This window comes from Eptatretus burgeri, chromosome 3 (genome assembly GCF_056783735.1).
Source record: "Eptatretus burgeri isolate ZD-2024b chromosome 3, Ebu_testis_v1, whole genome shotgun sequence".
Classification (NCBI taxonomy): Eukaryota; Metazoa; Chordata; class Myxini; order Myxiniformes; family Myxinidae; genus Eptatretus; species Eptatretus burgeri.
The window spans coordinates 93,975,901-93,993,893 of NC_140963.1; the positions used below are offsets into that span (position 1 = coordinate 93,975,901).

Consider the following 17,993-nt stretch of genomic DNA (forward strand, 5'->3'; position numbering starts at 1 on the left):
GTCCACATTTTGGGGAGGCCTTTTATAGGGCAAGCTATAGGGAGTGTTTGTGTCCTGGTCACACTCACTGACCATCACTCTGTCAAGCCCCATAGTGCTCATGGGAAGGATTACTCAACTTGTGAGTCCACACACTCAGAGTGGTCAATTTCAATGGGAACATCTGTCTTGAGCAAAACAAAGGAACCATTGCTCAAACATATCATCGGTTTGACCATTTTCCCATAATGGCAATCTTGACTTAGATATTTAGGTTGGTGCGTTTATATTTTTGTTCAGTATATATTATAATACCAAGCTTACACACTAAAAACTCGGCTCGCCGTCACACGATCCCGATGAAATTGCTGTGGCACTTAGCGGACATGCCGACAATGTTTGGGGATTCTTGGCGTTCCATAGTACCACTTGCATTTAGCACAATGCGTATTTTTGTTATTCCCCGTGTACGGTCTGTCGTCTGCTACCAGCAATGTTGTACTGCTATCCCGTGCATGTGCACAGGTATCGCCAGTTACAGAAATACATGGGATGATGACACAATGAAAATTGAAATGGGTTCATTTGGAACCGAATGGGGTTACCATGACAACAATGTTTGCAGCGTCACAAAGACAATCGTCGCGGTGCATTGTGTGTTCACCTTTTAGAACATTTTGACCATTTTGTCGCATTTGCTGCTACGATGTGGTCGTACCTTGTTGTGCTCTTGAATTTTTTTCAAGAGGATATGTTTCCGGCACACCTGCAAGTGCGTCCTGCAGTTTGGGCAATGAGGAAGTCTTACCAGGTAAGTGGGAAACGAAGAGAAAGACCGTTCCTGATGGACGGAGGATAAAGGTTTAAAGATCCCATTGATGAGAATGAAAAGGAAGTTATAGGAACGGAGCAGATTGTGATATTCAAGAAATAATGACGGTTTGATTATGATGTGAACAATTGTTCTTTTAACTCTTGTTACAAGGAAACCACACCTGTTCTGGAATGTTCGATCCATTTGCTGAGCCTGTGGTCAGAACGTCGTGGTTCAACTTCAGTTTGACAGGATCCTATTTAAGGATTGTTATGAAGTAAATTGATTCCTGTTTTCATTGAAGTAACATTTATTTATTAAACTTGTTATATCCGTGTCCACAGATCTTTGGGGAAGGTTCCATCTTCGGTCCGATGGACGTTGGACAACTCGTGTCGCTTTGGGGGAGATTTGAATTTGCTGTTGGGATCATCTCCATGGTGATACTTATCATCAACTCGCTTTGTGCGATTTATTTATGGATGAACAAACGGTTCCGGTAAAGCTCTTCACAAGTCTTCATTTTATTATTGATCTTCAAATTAAGAACAGCAAACTATGATCCCGATGGACCTCTCCACTGATGAATATGTTGTTATTGGAGTTTATATCTCTGGTGGTCCTCTGATTGATACATTTGTGCTACACAGAGAAATGTTCTCTCAAACGAAGTTCTGGTTTTTCTTGTGTGTTCACAGAAAGGACAAGAAAGTTGATGGAGAAGATGAGCCTGATGGGGAGGATAAAGATGTGGAAGATGATGATGACAGATTGGATTCAGAACAAGAGGAATGTGATTGTGACGATGGAGACAACGAATGTGATTGTGAGGATGGAGACGACGAATGTGATTGTGACGATGGAGACGACGAATGTGATTGTGACGATGGAGACGCCGAATGTGATTGTGACGATGGAGACGCCGAATGTGATTGTGACGATGGAGACGACGAATGTGATTGTGACGATGGAGACGACGAATGTGATTGTGACGATGGAGACGCCGAATGTGATTGTGACGATGGAGACGACGAATGTGATTGCGATGATGACGATGACGGATGTCATTGTGAGGATGGGGACGATGAATGTCTTTATTCCGATGACGATTTTAATTGAGGACAGGAACACCCGGTTCACAGGGGAGGAGGGGGAGAGGCTCTATTTTGTGTTGTAAAACTTCCAGGAATCTGATTTCATTTCAGTTGAAGTTTTTCCAAGTAGTTTTCGATCAGATAAGTTTACCACCCTCTGGGAGGAACGAGTTTGCACATCACCTGCTGAAAAGAATAGTCTTTGTTGCAAAAAGACTATTTGGATGTTTGTGTGGTGTGTAAAGGGTTCTTAAGGGGTCGAAGCAGTTCAAACGGTGTAAAGGTTATACGGGCTCTAACAAAAAAGGGATCAAAATGGATCTATGGGGTCTCAACGGGTCTCAAGGATCTGCGGGGAAAATGTCAAAGAGGTCAAAGGATATATAGGAGTTTAAAAGGTCATGTGGGGTCTGAAGGTCGTGAGGGTAAACAGTGTCGAAAGGAGCAACAGCAACAGAAGCAGCACGGTGTTGAGGGGCTGCAGGAAAAGCAGAACCCTCATTGTGATCACAGGCTGAAACAGCAACACAAGCAACATGTTACTGAGGGGCTGCAACAGCAACACAAGCAACATGTTACTGAGGGGCTGCAACAGCAACACAAGCAACATGTTACTGAGGGGCTGCAACAGCAACAGCAGAAACATCACGGTGTTGACAGGTCATACGACATGCAGGACCTTCAACAGGTAAGCATTCTTCAATACTTTGGGCAGTTGCGGTGACCACACTCGGTGTAAAGACAGCAAACCCCAAGATCGGGACGTTAAACTGAGATACATTTTGCCACTTGTTCTTTTATAAACATTGCTGTTAATACTTCCTTCGATGAAGAAGAATGTAATTGTGGAGAGAATTGTAATTATAACTTTGGTGGGAAGGTAACATAAACATGGTCATCGCGATGCAGGTTAAATCACAAGAAGTTTAACTTCCCTCGATTGGATTATTTACCTTTTCGTCGTTTCCTGTTCCATCAGTGCATTCCCTTCTGTGCCCTTTCCTCAACAAGTTTTCAAACTGATGAAGATATCAATGAATTTAATCTTTTATATTTTTATTGTTTTTTTTTTTCGAAGACCCCTCAGAAGAGGTGCTCGTTAACTCCCCTCCAACCCTCGAATGAAACCATCTTCCAGGTTGGAACGTAAGTTGCCAAGATTCTTGCCTTACATTACAAATTATTCCAAACTTTGTATAAACTGCATGTTTTTCATCCCCATCGTGTCCCTTTCTGTCTGTGTCTCAAAAGTGTTCGGAACAAACGAATGTTTTGCTGTACTCTTAACCAGACAAGAACCAAACAGATCATCCAGTTGGTGAAAGTCTGGCATGAGTGTTAATGTATCCGTATATAATTCATTGTGTGCAACTGGATGATCAATAAAATTATTTAAATCGATGAATGTTGGTAATTCAATCGAAGCAGGTTGGATGTCACGTGGCAGATTTCCAGCTTCTTCCTCATTCCTCATCTGCCGTGACCAAGGCGAGTGGATTCTTCCCGAAACGTCGCCTCTTCCGATGAGTAGAAAGTTCAGATTTTTTCAATTATAAACTTTCACTGCATTAAAATTAATTATTTGAAAAACGTTAATTAAAGCCCAGTGTGACTTTGTGATGAAGAAAATCAAGATGTGAAATTGAAGGCAAAAGGAAAGGGAAATTGAACTGAGATGCAGAAAGCAATGGAGAGAATACAGTGTTTCCAGGATTGTGTTAGAAGGTATTAAAATGATGAACATGATGAACATGATGAATGTGGTGATATACAGTGGTTTTCACTTCCTTCAGCTGATGTGTGTGCAGAGACCCAGAAAACGAGTTCTGCCTTGACCCAGCATATCAATTCTCCCTTGATGATCCATAAAGTTCGGGAAAATCAGGAGAAGAGTTCTACCTTGAGGGCGCAAAATATGAGACCGACCTTCCAGACTCGAAAAATGAGTTCTATCTTGGAGACCTTTGGAGTTCTAAACCAATCTATCCATGTCATTCTTGGTTGGATGGTGCTTATTGAGTGGTAAGTTCAGTTGATTAAAAATTAATGGTTATATATTATTTAATTCGATGTTAGACATGTAATGTATTTATTTATTCTTTCAGCAATATCAAGAAAGTGTTGGGAAGACCTGCTGAGATTTCCTGAGACAAATTTACAATATATCTCTTCCTTTCCACTTTTTCAAACTTGAAACAACTGAAACTTCATTCTTGAGATGGAAGTGGAAGAAAAAACCAAAAACTTTGTTGAGTTGAAAAACTGTATTGACCTTGTATTATTATTGAACTGCTCAAAAAAAATTGTGAAAAATTATTAATGATCTTGGGAATAGAGTTGGGTTTGGGTTTAGGATATGAAGGTTGGGGTTTGGGTTTTAAGTGTGAAGGTTGTTTGTGGGGATGTTAGGGTTTGGTTTTTCATGTGAGGTCAGCATTTGGGTTTGGGGTTTGATGGGTTAAAAAAAAATGTATACTTTGTCCCGGCTCGTATGAGAGCGAACACACAACACACAGCAAGGGGGGAAATGAGACGAGGAGTGGGATTGGGAGGGACAAAACAGTGGGGAACACATAGAGGGTGAGCAAGAGCAGGTTTTTAGGACACGTGGGCTGATGCTGTCTGGACTGGTTGCAGAATCTGAGTCGAAGTTTGAAAGCAAGCTATCCACCTTGTCAGGAGAAAAGGACACAGAGTCCAGGGACAGTTGGGTGCGACTGGGGAAGGTGGGTAGAGAAAGCGATGGGTTTTGGACACAAGATTTAGCTGCAAACACCGAGTTTATGCATTCAGCCTTTTCACGGGCGGTGTCAGCAGTGTGGCCATTTGAGGTAAGGGAGGGGATGGAGGTGGACCAAACACCAGAAACAGATTTGATTCGATGCCACCAGGGTTTTTGAGGAGGGAGAGAGGTTTGAAAGTTCAGACTTGAGCTTGGAAAGATGATGTTTTCTGGCTCTCGTGAGGGGAGATACACACTTGTTCCAAGCTTTCTGGAAGGAACTGAGATTATCCTCAGTTGGGTTTGCTTTCCATGAGACAAACACAAGTTGTTTCAGGACCACTGCCTCTCCACAAGTTTCAGTGAACCAAGAGTAGGAGGAAGGGAAGGTCAACTGAAGACGAGCGGGGATAAATTTGTGCATGAGGGAGGGCAAGTTTCTTTGAAAGAATTTCCAGGATGACTTGATGTTGGAGAAAGTAGCGATAGGAGACCAGTCTCTCAGTTTGATGGCTGCTTGGAGACCCTGCCAGTCAACTTGAATGAAATGCCAGACTCGACGGTGGTGAGGTGGTTCTCTGATAATAGCCAGAGAGATGTCCACTTTGACAAGGACATGATCAGAAGAACCGATTGAGGAATTTAGAAAGACAGAATTGAGGATTTTAGAAATCTCACCATAGTTGTTGACCTTTGCCCTATGTTGACCTTATGACCTTTTGACCTCAAAAACAATAGGCCTCATCCTTATGACAAACTACTAAGTGGTGAAGCTTCGTGAAGATCAGATTAAAATTGTGATCTGTTCGCGATAAACAAAGAAACAGACAGAATAACAATACTGATGAACGAATTTACTTGAAAAATCTTCGATTTTGCACGAAACAACCAAACAGACAGAAAGAGGTGAAAACAAAACCTCCTTCGCCTTTTGTTGAGGGGTAAATGAAAGGAATGAAATGGTGGCAAGTCCAGCACGACCCATGAGGGTTAGAAAATCACCTGCTCGGTGAGATACTCAATCTTCGAACGAAGATTTTGAGAGGTATTCCGATTCGTGTGAGAACAGCGAAGTGAATGTTGTGTGTGTGTGTGTGTGTGTGTGTGTGTGTGTGTGTGTGTGTGTGTGTGTGTGTGTGTGTGTGTGTGTGTGTGTGTGTGTGTGTGTGTGTGTGTGTGTGTGTGTGTGTTGATAAAGCATCTCTCCCCCTCTCCCCCTCTCTCCCTCTCTGTGTACCATCTTTCCTCGACTCCCTCCCAATACAGAGCAGCACCCTCCTCCCATATCTCTTTCACTCCCCCCCCCTTCCTTCTCTCTCTTTCTGTCTGCCTCTGGACATATCCGGACGGTGGTTTTATCTGGATGGTGTTTGTCTCTTGTGTCTGGGCAGGGTTTTTCTCTGGACGTGTCCAAGCAGTGTTTGTCTCCGGACATGTCCGGGGGGTGTTTGTCTCCGGACGTGTCCGGGGGGTGTTTGTCGCTGGACGTGTCCGGGGGGTGTTTGTCTCTGGACGTGTCCGGTTGGTGTTTGTCTGCGGACGTGTCTGGGCGCTCTTTGTCTCCAGAGGTGTCTGGGTGGTGTTTGTCTTCAGAGGTGTCTGGGTGGTGTTTGTCTCCAGAGGTGTCTGGGTGGTGTTTGTCTCCAGAGGTGTCTGGGTGGTGTTTGTCTCCAGAGGTGTCTGGGTGGTGTTTGTCTCCGGAGGTGTCTGGGTGGTGTTTGTCTCCAGAGGTGTCTGGGTGGTGTTTGTCTTCAGAGGTGTCTGGGTGGTGTTTGTCTCCAGAGGTGTCTGGGTGGTGTTTGTCTCCAGAGGTGTCTGGGTGGTGTTTGTCTCCAGAGGTGTCTGGGTGGTGTTTGTCTCCAGAGGTGTCTGGGTGGTGTTTGTCTCCAGAGGTGTCTGGGTGGTGTTTGTCTTCAGAGGTGTCTGGGTGGTGTTTGTCTCCAGAGGTGTCTGGGTGGTGTTTGTCTCCAGAGGTGTCTGGGTGGTGTTTGTCTCCAGAGGTGTCTGGGTGGTGTTTGTCTCCAGAGGTGTCTGGGTGGTGTTTGTCTCCTGAGGTGTCCGGGTGGTGTTTTTCTCCGGACGTGTCTGGGCGATATTTGTCTCCGGACGTGTCCAAGCAGTGTTTGTCTCTCAGCTTGGCTCCAGACACGTCTGGATTTTTTTCTCTGGACGCTTCTGGATGGAAATTATTGCTGCACCGCACGTCTGCCTTCCCTTCCCCATCCCTGCTTGCTCCTTGCTCTCCCTCTCCCTCTCCCTCTCCCTCTCCCTCTCCCTCTCCCTCTCCCTCTCCTCCCTCTCCCTCTCCTCCCTCTCCCTCTCCCTCTCCCTCTCCCTCTCCCACTCCCTCTCCCTCTCCCCTTCCCTCTCCCCTCTCCCCTCTCCCCTCTCCCCTCTCCCCTCTCCCCTCTCCCCTCTCCCCTCTTCCTCTCTCTCGTACTGTCATGGCGGCTGCTTGCTTGGTGTCGTGAGTTCCTGTCCTCCGTTGTGCTGGTTTGTGTTCCCACATTGCCCATTTCACTCCCTGTGTTCGTGTTGTTTGTTCGTGAGGTTTTCTCGTGTTTCCCCTCTGTGTGGAGAGAAGAGAGAGAGCCCGTCGCGGCGCTGGTTCGGGTATCGTCGGTTTTTTCGGCGGTTCCCTGTGAGTCGCTTCAAAAACTTTTCGCTTTAACCCTTTATTTTGCTTTTTTATTTTTAGATTTATCTTTCCTTATTTTGTTCGGTTGGTTCGGGAAAGAGTTGGTTGGTTCGACACACCCCCTCCCAATGACGTACGGGACAAACTCGTTCCCAAGGTTCGGGAAAGGTTGGGGGTGTTTTGGTGACTTCCTCTGCCTGAGTGAGGAAGACGTCGGTCGTCGTGTGGTGAAACATGGCGGCCGCTCGTTCGCAGCGATATTCCGCGTTCGAACGGTTCTCGCGCAAAAATGGCGTCGCCTGCTCTCCACCCGAGGGCGTTTCGGTGGAAGCGATTGTTCTGGCGATCGGGAACATTCTCCGGTTTGGTGAGGTACGAGCCGCGTCGCGCATGAATAAACGGGTTATCGAGTTTGTGTCCCATCGTCCAAAAAGGCCTGTCCCTCGACTCTGGACACTGTGATGACTTATTCAACAAGTGGACACGCCCCCTCCCAATGACGGACAGGACAAACGCGTTCAACAACTGGACACGCCCCCTCCCAATGACGTACGGGACAAACGCGTTCAACAACTGGACACGCCCCCTCCCAATGACGTACGGGACAAACGCGTTCAACAAGTGGACACGCCCCCTCCCAATGACGAACGGGACAAACGCGTTCAACAAGTGGACACACCCCCACCCAATGACGTACGGGACAAACGCGTTCAACAACTGGACACGCCCTCTCCCAATGACGAACGGGACAAACGCGTTCAACAAGTGGACACACCCCCACCCAATGACGTACGGGACAAACTCGTTCAACAAGTGGACACGCCCCCTCCCAATGACGTACGGGACAAACGCGTTCAACAACTGGACACGCCCTCTCCCAATGACGTACGGGACAAACGCGTTCAACAACTGGACACGCCCCCTCCCAATGACGTATGGGACAAACGCGTTCAACAACTGTTAACGTTTCTCTTTCAACGAACGGACAGGATAAACCGGCTGAACGAGTGGACACGCCCCCTCCCAATGACGGACAGGACAAACTCGTTCAACAAGTGGACACACCCCCACCCAATGACGTACGGGACAAACTCGTTCAACAAGTGGACACGCCCCCACCCAATGACGTACGGGACAAACTCGTTCAACAAGTGGACACGCCCCCACCCAATGACGTACGGGACAAACTCGTTCAACAAGTGGACACGCCCCCTCTCAATGAGCAAATGGACAGTGCAAGTGAGGGTTTCATTACCGTCTCAAAAGTTAAAAAACGTAAATCCCTTGCACCACGTGTGTCACCTTCTGGAAAAAGGCAAATCAGCGAAAATGTAATAACTGGAATCCCATGTAATAACAGATTTGCCTTTCTGGAAGAAGAAAATAACCCAGAAACGTCCACGTGTTCAAACATCATCAATAAAGCAATCGTATTGAACTTGACAATCAGCATCTCCAACCCCACAGAGAGCGTCCGCTCGTACAAGGACGTTCCTAATGGAGACTGCTCCCATATCCAACAGTTACAGGAGGAGGATAAACTTTTCCAGTCTCTCTCTAACAAAACAATAAATGAAACAACTAAGAACGCTGAGGAAACGAGGGAGGATCGTTTAAATCCTCCAATAGAGAGTGACACAACCCGAGCACCGTGGCCGTGTCACGGACAAGCTTGGAGTCCCCTCTCTTACATTCCCAAGAATCCCCAGGCGTAACTCTGATGTATAAGGCTCCTGAAGAAGATTGTTTCATTGAAACCGAGCAATCATGTGATGTTCACAATGAAACTGAAACACCAATCGATTCCCCATGTGAGGAATCTGATGATGAGTCAAGATGACTCTTGTCAGATTCTAAAGGCTGAAAGCAGACCTTCGGTTGACGAGCTTCGGGACTTCTTGAGGGACTGTTATCGTAAGAGAAATATATGAACTGAAAGATCATTTCCCTGATCTTCCGGTGTTAATTACGAAATTGAAAGAAATTGTGCGTAACCCTGTCACCGCAAACTTCACTGAGGCTCAGAAGCACAGGTTTAAAAAAAAATATCCAGAAAGCTCGACAGGAGCTTCTTTAGTAAGGTCCTTATGGTGTATTTCTCTTATTTATTTATTTTTCTTCTTTACCTTTCTAAGCACATGAATGTCAATTTTGGAAGTCAAAACATTAATGGTGGCGTTAGTTTAGAACGCAAAGTTCAGGTAAAAGACCTGACTCGGCGTTTGCACCTGGATGTCTTGTTATTGCAAGGAACCCATGGAGATCTGACTGCCCAAGCCCAATGGAGAAGGCTCATGAAGGGTCAGTGGTTCTTCAGTGATGTAAATTCCTTCACTGCTGGGATTGCCTTCTTTGTCTCTCCTTCATTAATGCTCTCGCAAGTTCATTTTAATGAACTAATTCCTGGACGTCTGGCTTGTCTTCAGTTCATTGCCAACAATCAAATCTTTAATTTTGTAAACATTTATGCCCCCAATGAGAATGCTGAAAAGTATACTTTTTTCCTTAAACCAGAGGCCTTTCTAAGCGCAATTGACTTGAATTGTTGTTTTATAATGAGTGGTGACTTCAACTGTACCCTTGACCCTGCTTTCGACAGAAACAGTGTGGTGCCACATCCAAAATCTGCCAAAACTTTGGAAAAAATTATAAAAACTGTGGGACTCATGGATGTTTGGTGGATCCAACACCCCAGACAACGTCAATTCACCTGGTTAAGATGTGTGTCCCAGAGACACACTCCAGGCCGGTTAGACCGAATTTATGTTAATGCTCCAATGCTTGATAAGATATTAAAATCTGATATCATGCCTTCTCTTTTCTCTGATCATCTGGTGACAACATTCTCCTTTAAGCTGGCTCTGCAGCAACATGGTAGTCCGTATTGGAAGTTTAACATCATGTTACTTTTGTGAAGCCTTTTGGGTGTTTTGGAATAGCCTCATCGAACGAAAGAATCGTTTAAGTAGCCCCAGATTATGGTGGGACTACGCAAAGGCACAGATTGCTGTCTTTTGTCAACAGTTCAATCACTTCTCATTTTTTAGTGCAAAAAAGGAAAGGATTGTACTCGAAAAAGAAATACTGAAATTACAATCTGATGTTGCAAACAACCCCAGTGCAACAAATAACCATCTGCTACTGGAAAAAAGGCCCTTTTAAATGATCTTGTTGACTATCAAGTGAAAGGTGCTATGATCCGATTACGGATGGATCAGATTTATAATTTGGACTCTCCAACAAAATTTTTATTTCATTTTGATAAAAAGATCACCCATCAAAGGCAAATTGAAACCCTAAGGCTCTCAACTGGGGACATTGTGACATCACAAGATAGCATAAAGAGGGAGATCTATAACTTCTTCTCAGACGTGTTTTTGGCAAACGATGTTGACAATGATGCAATGCAATACTTCACGTCTGATCTTCCCACGTTAAGTGCGACTCAAAGAGACCAGCTTGATTCCTTACCTTCCTTGGAAGAACTTACACTCTCGCTGGCTTCTCTGCCAACTGGAAAATCTGGACTAGACGGCCTCCCAGTCGAGTTTTACAAATCCTTTTGGTCCTTACAAGGTCCAGAGCTTTTGGAGGTCTTTACTAGTTTTTTTACAATGTGGGGAATTGCCAATGAACTGTCGTAGAGCAGCAATTGCTTTATTACCGAAAAAAGGGGACCCTCAGCTCGTTGGCAACTGGTGCCCAATCTCTCTTTTAACTTCTGACGATAAAATATTTTCCAAAGCTCTTGCTCGACGCATCTCCCCCCCTTCTAGAATCTGTGATTCAAAGTGATCAGTCCTACTGTATCCCTAACAGACAGATACATGATAACATATTCCTAATAAGAGATCTTTGGGATGTGTGTAAAGCTAAAAATGATAATCTTGGTTTGATTATGCTCGACCAAGAGAAAGCTTTTGACCGTGTTAGTCAAGCATATCTTTTCAAGGTTCTCGAGTGTTTTGGACTTGGTCCCAGGTTTACCTCCCTTATAAAACTCTTTTATCATGGCATTTCCTCAGTACTCAGAGTAAACTCTGAACTGACTTCACTTGTAAAGGTTGGAAGGGGTATCCGCCAATGATCTCCTTTGTCTGGCATTTTGTACTCTCTTACTATCGAGCCTTTCCTAATCAAAGTTCGCAGCTTCTAAACTGGTTACACAAAGCTGCAAGTAAAACCTGTGAAAGTTTCTGCCTATGCTGATGATATTTGTGTCATTGTACACACAAGCAAGGAGATCAAGAAACTGGTGGACGGTTTGAACAATTATGGTTTAGCTTCTTCAGCTGCAATAAACTGGAACAAGTGCCAGACACTGTGGATCGGCCCATGCCAGCTGCCCATGCCTGTTCTTCTGGAACGCCTCACCTAGTCGAACAACGGAATGAAGTACCTTGGCGTTTTCATCGGTGATGCAGCAACACAAGCAAAGAATTGGGAGGGTCTCGCTGAAGCCCTCAAACAAAAGCTGCTGAAATGGAAAGGCTGACTGACTTTGTTCTCTTATCGAGGCCGAGTCCTGGTCATCAACAACTTAGCAGCATCTCTGTTGTGGCACAGGATCAAAGCCAAACCACCTCCTGAACATTTTTTGTTGAACATACAGAAAACCTTAACAAATTTTTCCTTCAGTGGAAAACACTGGCTTCATCCACAGATCCTGAATCTTCCATTGGAGGAAGGTGGACAGGGTCTTGTGGACATTGCGTGCAGGGCAATGGCCTTCGGCGTCGCCTCAATCTGGCGGCTTCTCTACGGTCCGTCGGACTTGGTCTGGAGGTCCGCCACCCTTCTTATCCTTCGTCAAGCTGGTATGCTTGACTTTTCATCAGGATTATTTTTAATGAATATGAAATGTATTGATTTGTCCTTGCTTCCACCTTTTTATAACAGCATTTTAAATGCTTGGCATGTTTTTATAGTCGACCGTGATTATCTTTCCTACACCAAAGATATGTTTTTAAAGGAACCTCTCTTTCACAACTCTCTTTTTAAAAGAATAAGAACGGAGCGTTTTTTTATCGATCATTTTATTCAGAACGGTGTCCATTGCGTTTCTGATGTAATGATTGACAACACGAGATGGTTGAGTGCTGTAGCACCAGCAACCAAGGTTGGCATACGGTCCTACCGCCAAGTATCTTTTTTATTATGTGAAGTACTTCAGGTGTACCAGAGAGTTAAGGTACACTGGAGAGATCTCCTCACACTGGCGATGGCTCAACTGTTCGCGAATCAAATCCTCTCTTCCCAAATCTCGAACGAACTCCCACTGTCATGATTTCTGGTTCAATTGTAAAATATTTACCAAAAATACATTTTGAAATCACACCACAAGTAGGTCTGAGAAAACGTCACATTTACCAGGCCTGTGTGAAAGCAATTCGACCTTCTTTAGGAACTTGGCAGTCAAGGAAGTGGCACAACTACTTGCCTCGAAATTACCCCTTCCAACCGAACTGGAAAGCCTTTTACCATGTTCTTATTCCAAAGAAAACTGCTGACCTGTCTTGGAGACTGGCACATTGGGTATTGCCGACCAACAAACTCCTGCATGTTTTCTCCTCTGAAATACCTGACCAATGTCCCTTCTGTGGAACTCTCGCTACCTTGTCACATGCTTATGTTGAATGTGCACGCTTGATCCCTTTGTTTGGTTTGCTTTGTGAATTGTGCTCCAAGCTTTCTTTGAAGTTCACTTTAAAAGTTTTTATTTTTGGCTTTGAATCCTAAACACATCCACTAGAAGTGATTTTGGCCAACTTTCTCATTGCCACTGCAAAGAAGTCAATTTATCGCACAAGGAAAGCAAACATTGAAAATATTTCAGGGTGTGCTGACAACCTGGCTTTGTTTGAAGGAATCGTTTTTGCCCATATTAAAATGTAATTTTCTTTTTACACCTTCATAAACAAAATGTGCATTTTTAAAAGTGTGTGGGCTCTAAATGATGCACTTTGTACTGTTCAAAATGGTCTCTTAATTACAGACTGATCACTTTTGCTGTCATGATGTAATCTTGTATTCTTGAACATGTAACTTTTGTGTCCTCATGAAAAATGGTTCTCCTTTGCAAATTGTTTTTTATACTTTTGTAATAAAAGTCTATCTCTATCTCTATCTCTCTCTCGCCCCCTGCTGGTCGTTGGTGAGTTGTGCGTGGTTGTGGCGTAATGGCGGCTCTGTGTGTGCAGCTGTGAGTACTGTGTTGTTCCTATCCCCATTTCGTTTCCCTCTGTGTCCCCGTACGTGTTTGTCGAGTTTTTTTTTCCCGTTTCCCTTCCTGCTGAAGAGAGAGAGAGAGAGAGAGAGAGAGAAAGAGAAAGAGAAAGAGAAAGAGAAAGAGAAAGAGAAAGAGAAAGAGAAAGAGAAAGAGAAAGAGAAAGAGAAAGAGAAAGAGAAAGAGAAAGAGAAAGAGAAAGAGAAAGAGAAAGAGAAAGAGAAAGAGAAAACGAAAACGCGAGAACGCGCGCACGGTAGGTGCTTTGTGGGTTTTTCTTGAAACCTTCGGGTTTCCGGGCCTACGTTTTCATCTGCCTTGTTTTCATAGGCCTGCCGTTTATCGGTGGTTTAGCGACTTCCTAATACTCTTCTTTTCCCTTATACTTCATTTGACCCACTTGCTGGTTGCTTGTGACGGTTTTCCTTTGTTAAACTTAAAAACTCTTCTTTTGTTTTCAGCTATGGCGAACAGTTGTTTGCAGAATAGCATTTACGAGTCACTTACTCGTAAGAATGGGATATTCGTTAGTCCACCCGACGGGGTTCGGGTCGAGGACGTCATGATGGGCTTGGGTAAACTCGTTGGTTTTGAAAATGTGTTCGCAGCTTCAAAGATGAACCAGTGAGTTGTTGTGTTTCTTTCCGAGGAGCGCTATGTCGCTCAGGCGGTTGAAACCGGTTTGTCTTTACCGCCAGATATTTTCGTTAACGTTAGTATGTTGGACCCACCGGCGGTGAAAGTCACTTTATCTAATTTACCGCCTTTTGTTAAAAGCGAACAGATCTTGTCCGTTTTGGGACAATTTGACACGGTGGTGTCAAAAATCTCCATGATTCCCTTTCATTTGCGTTCGGATTCTTCAGTCCGCCATATCATGACCTTCCGGCGGCACTGTTTCATGGTGTTAAAAAAACAACGCTCAATCGCTCAATGCCTCAGCTACATTGGTAGTTGAAAATGGAAATTATCGAATGTTCATTGCAACAGAGACAATGACGTGTTTCACGTGTGGTGCATTCGGACATTTAAAAGGTGCTTGTCCAGAGTGTATATCCGGTGGCACATATAGACAGTCAGGAAGAAACGCCGATTCTCGTGGCACATCTCGACGGACGGAACCAGATGCCGATATTAATAATAATAATGGTGCATCGGGGATGGCAGATCAGCCTTCATTTTCGAGCGCGGAAATCAATAATTCTCCCGCTGATGACGCGGGTTTTTTTACTGTGTGCTCCAAGAGGAGTAATAAAAGAGGAAGCGGAAGTGAGGCCACACAGGCGAGCTGTTCGAAAAAGATAGCACCGTCGAATGAACATAATGTTTCTTTTTTAGAAACACAAGCTCCTGCAGCTGGTCTTCTGCTGCAGAATAGGTTCAGTGTGTTCGCTGAAACGGAGGAAGACGCTTCCGTTCATCCCTCTCATGAACAAGGACCGAGCGCAACGCCCCAAGATGTTGTGGTCACCACTCCGGTCACTGAAACTAAAATGAAAAACCATAAACCTGCTCTCGTCCCGCGCCCTGCTGACGACGAAGTGTCTGAGGTAATGGAGGCAGAAGACGTGGCAGCCCCAGAGGGAGAGTGCGAAGCCTCCGATATAAAAACGGTAATCCCTGTTACGTTTTTAAAACTCCCGCTGTGCAAACAGCTACACTTTTAGTAGAAGACGATATTCCTGTTGTAAGAGCATCGGCTTCGGTGTGTGAGGAGAAAAATAAAGGCCACTCGGATTATGACTCAGATGGGGCCTCGTCGTTTGCCTCTCGTGCTGGTAGCGAAGTCTGGAATGACCCAGCAATAGCCAAGGAACTTGTGGGTGATGATGATGATGTATCGCCCATGGAAATCCTAAAGTTTCTTCAGGACATTTTTCGAAAGAAAAACGTTAAATTTATAACCTTCTTCCCAAACCTGTCTGGCTTTATAAACTCCTCACAACGTCTCTTCCTTCAGGCTGAAAAACTTGGTGTGACTAAGTCACAAGTTTTCCGCCATAGAAAGTTTGTATTGAAAGCTCGGAAGGAGCTACAAGCGCAACCCAACTTTCCTTTACCTGACAAACCTTCCCCACCTACACTATGACCTTCTCTATTGTAACTTTAAATATAAATGGGGGATGTTCACCCCTGCGTAAAGCTCAGGTAAAGTTGCTTGTCAAGCAAAAACATTTTGATGTTGTTCTTTTTCAAGAAACAAGATGTAGCTCCTCGTGCATGAGCGAATGGACTCGCATCATGAAAGGACAATGGTTCTTTCGTAGCTTGATCTGCCCTAGTGCTGGAGTAGCTTTTTACTGAAATCCTTCTCTCTGACCTGAAAATGTCACTTTTAAGGAGGTTATTAAAGGGCATTTAGCTTCAGTTAATTTCCTTTATAACGGTTATAAACACACTTTAATAAATGTATACTCACCAAGTACGAGAATGTAAAGAATAGAATTTTTCACATAGTTAGAAATGTTCCTCACACACCTTGTTTTTGCTGGTCTTGTTTGTCTGTGTGGGGACTTTAACTTCACATTGTATCCCACCCTTGATCGTAATGGAGAAGAGCCCCACCCACCAAGTACAATACCCTAAAATAGAGCATTGTCTAAATTCTCCTTTATGGATGTATGGAGACTCCAGAACCCATCTGCACGGCAATACACGTGGTGCCGATGTGCAAATGGCCGACTATCTCTTGCAAGGCGAGACAGATTTTACATTAATAATGACTCGTTAAATGTCAGAGACCATGTTGACCTCACCCCAAGTGGTTTTTCAGACCACCACATGGTTGTTCTTCATATACTTTCCCCGGCTCGAAATTGTGGCACTGCCCATTGGACCTTCAATGTGAGTCTTCTGCATGATGACGCGTTTTCTGTCGCCTTTCGAACCTTTTGAGGAGTTTTACTACGACGGAATCCTTCCTACTCCTGCCTCACACAATGGTGGGACAATGCGAAGACCCATATTACAACCTTTTGTCAGCAATATAGCTCCTTTTGTACAAAGAACGAATCTGCGCTGCAATCTCTAATTGCCAAAGAAATATTGTCTCTCCAGTCAAGCCTTCCAACTCTCAGTGCTGAAAGGACTGTTTCTCTAATAGCAACAAAGAAAGCCCTCCTTGCTCAACTCTGTGCAAAACAAGCCAGAGGGGCTCTAATTTGGCTGCGAATGGAGAACTACAGCTCTATTGATACTCCTTCCAAATTTTTCTTTGCTTTGGAAGTGCAAAAAAAAGAGAAACCAGCAAATAACTTTGCTGCAGGCACCATGAGGCCGAACAACATACGATCCAAAAGACATCAGAAGCTTGACGAAACAAAACTTCTCTGACTTGTATTGCGTCAGAAACACGAAAGAAGACATGATTAGTTCCTTAACCACTTCTTTGCCCACCTTGTCCGAATCTTCATGCCAACAACTTGACAAGGAAGTGACTGTTGACGAACTTTTTACAGCTTTGCAAACTTTGCCCACAGGTAAAGCTTCCGGACTTGATGGAATCCCTGCAGAGTTCTACAAAGCCTTCTGGGATTTGTTGAGACCCGAGTTGCTTGACCTCTTAATTGATAGCCTACAATTAGGCTTGCTACCACTCAGCTGTCGCAGGGCTATACTTGCTCTCATACCTAAGAAAGGAGACCTCCAGCAACATAAAAATTGGTGTCCCATTTCGCTCCTCTGCACGGACTACAAGATCTTCTCAAAAGTTCTTGCCAACCGCCTCAAACCTCTGATTGGGGAGATTGTACACCCCGATCAATGTTATTGCATCCCTAAAAGGACAATACATGATAGCATTTTTATTGTACTTGACATGATCGACATTTGTATTGCTGAACATCGCAATGTTGGTCTAGTGTTTTTAGACGAAGAAAAGCTTTCGACACGATTTATCATTCTTATCTCTTTGCTGTTTTACGGGGGTTTGATTTTAAGGGAAATTTTATTTATTAAACTATTGTACAATAATATTTTTAGCTTGCTCAAAGTAAATAACATCTTAAGTCAGCCTTTCCCTGTCACCAGGGGTATTCGTCAAGGGTGCCCCCTGTCTGGCCTTCTATACTCCCTATCAATTGAACCTTTACTACATCGTTTACGTACAAGGGTTTTATCCTCTGCCGTTAGAAAATCCCGCAAAGACCATTGCTTATGCGGATGATCTCTGCGCAATTGTGCACTCTGATGACGATGTTCGTGCTTTGGTTGAGTCTGTCAAGGAATTTAGCTTGGCAAGCTCGACTTAAGTTAATTTGGAAAAGAGCAAAGCTTTTTACTTAGGTCCACGGAATGAAACTCCCCTTCCAACCTTACTCGGGCAGCTTGAATGGACCAATGAAGGAATATGCGACCTCGGTGTCTTTCTTGGAACTCAAGATTTTATTTCAAAAAACTGAGCAGCGGTTGATAAAATGGAGGGGATTATTGAGGCACCTTTCCTACCGGGGTCGTACTCTGGTCATTAATAATATTGCGGCATCAATGCTATGGCATGTTTTTAAGGCACTGCAGGCCCC

At 44.4% G+C, this 17,993-nt stretch overlaps 1 protein-coding gene across 6 annotated transcripts in view; it reads left to right on the forward strand.

Moving 5' to 3' along the window:
* The first annotated feature begins 1,141 nt into the window (after positions 1–1,141).
* LOC147030469 (uncharacterized) overlaps positions 1,142–17,993 on the forward strand; it is a 35,391-nt gene continuing 18,539 nt past the window's right edge. For 5 of the 6 annotated variants that reach the window (XM_085874562.1, XM_085874558.1, XM_085874559.1 and 2 more), the window contains exon 1: positions 1,302–2,547. In XM_085874562.1, the coding sequence (XP_085730688.1) occupies positions 1,352–1,912 (561 nt within the window). In that variant the 5' untranslated portion in view covers positions 1,302–1,351 and the 3' untranslated portion in view covers positions 1,913–2,547. The other variant, XM_085874564.1, reaches the window with a different exon arrangement.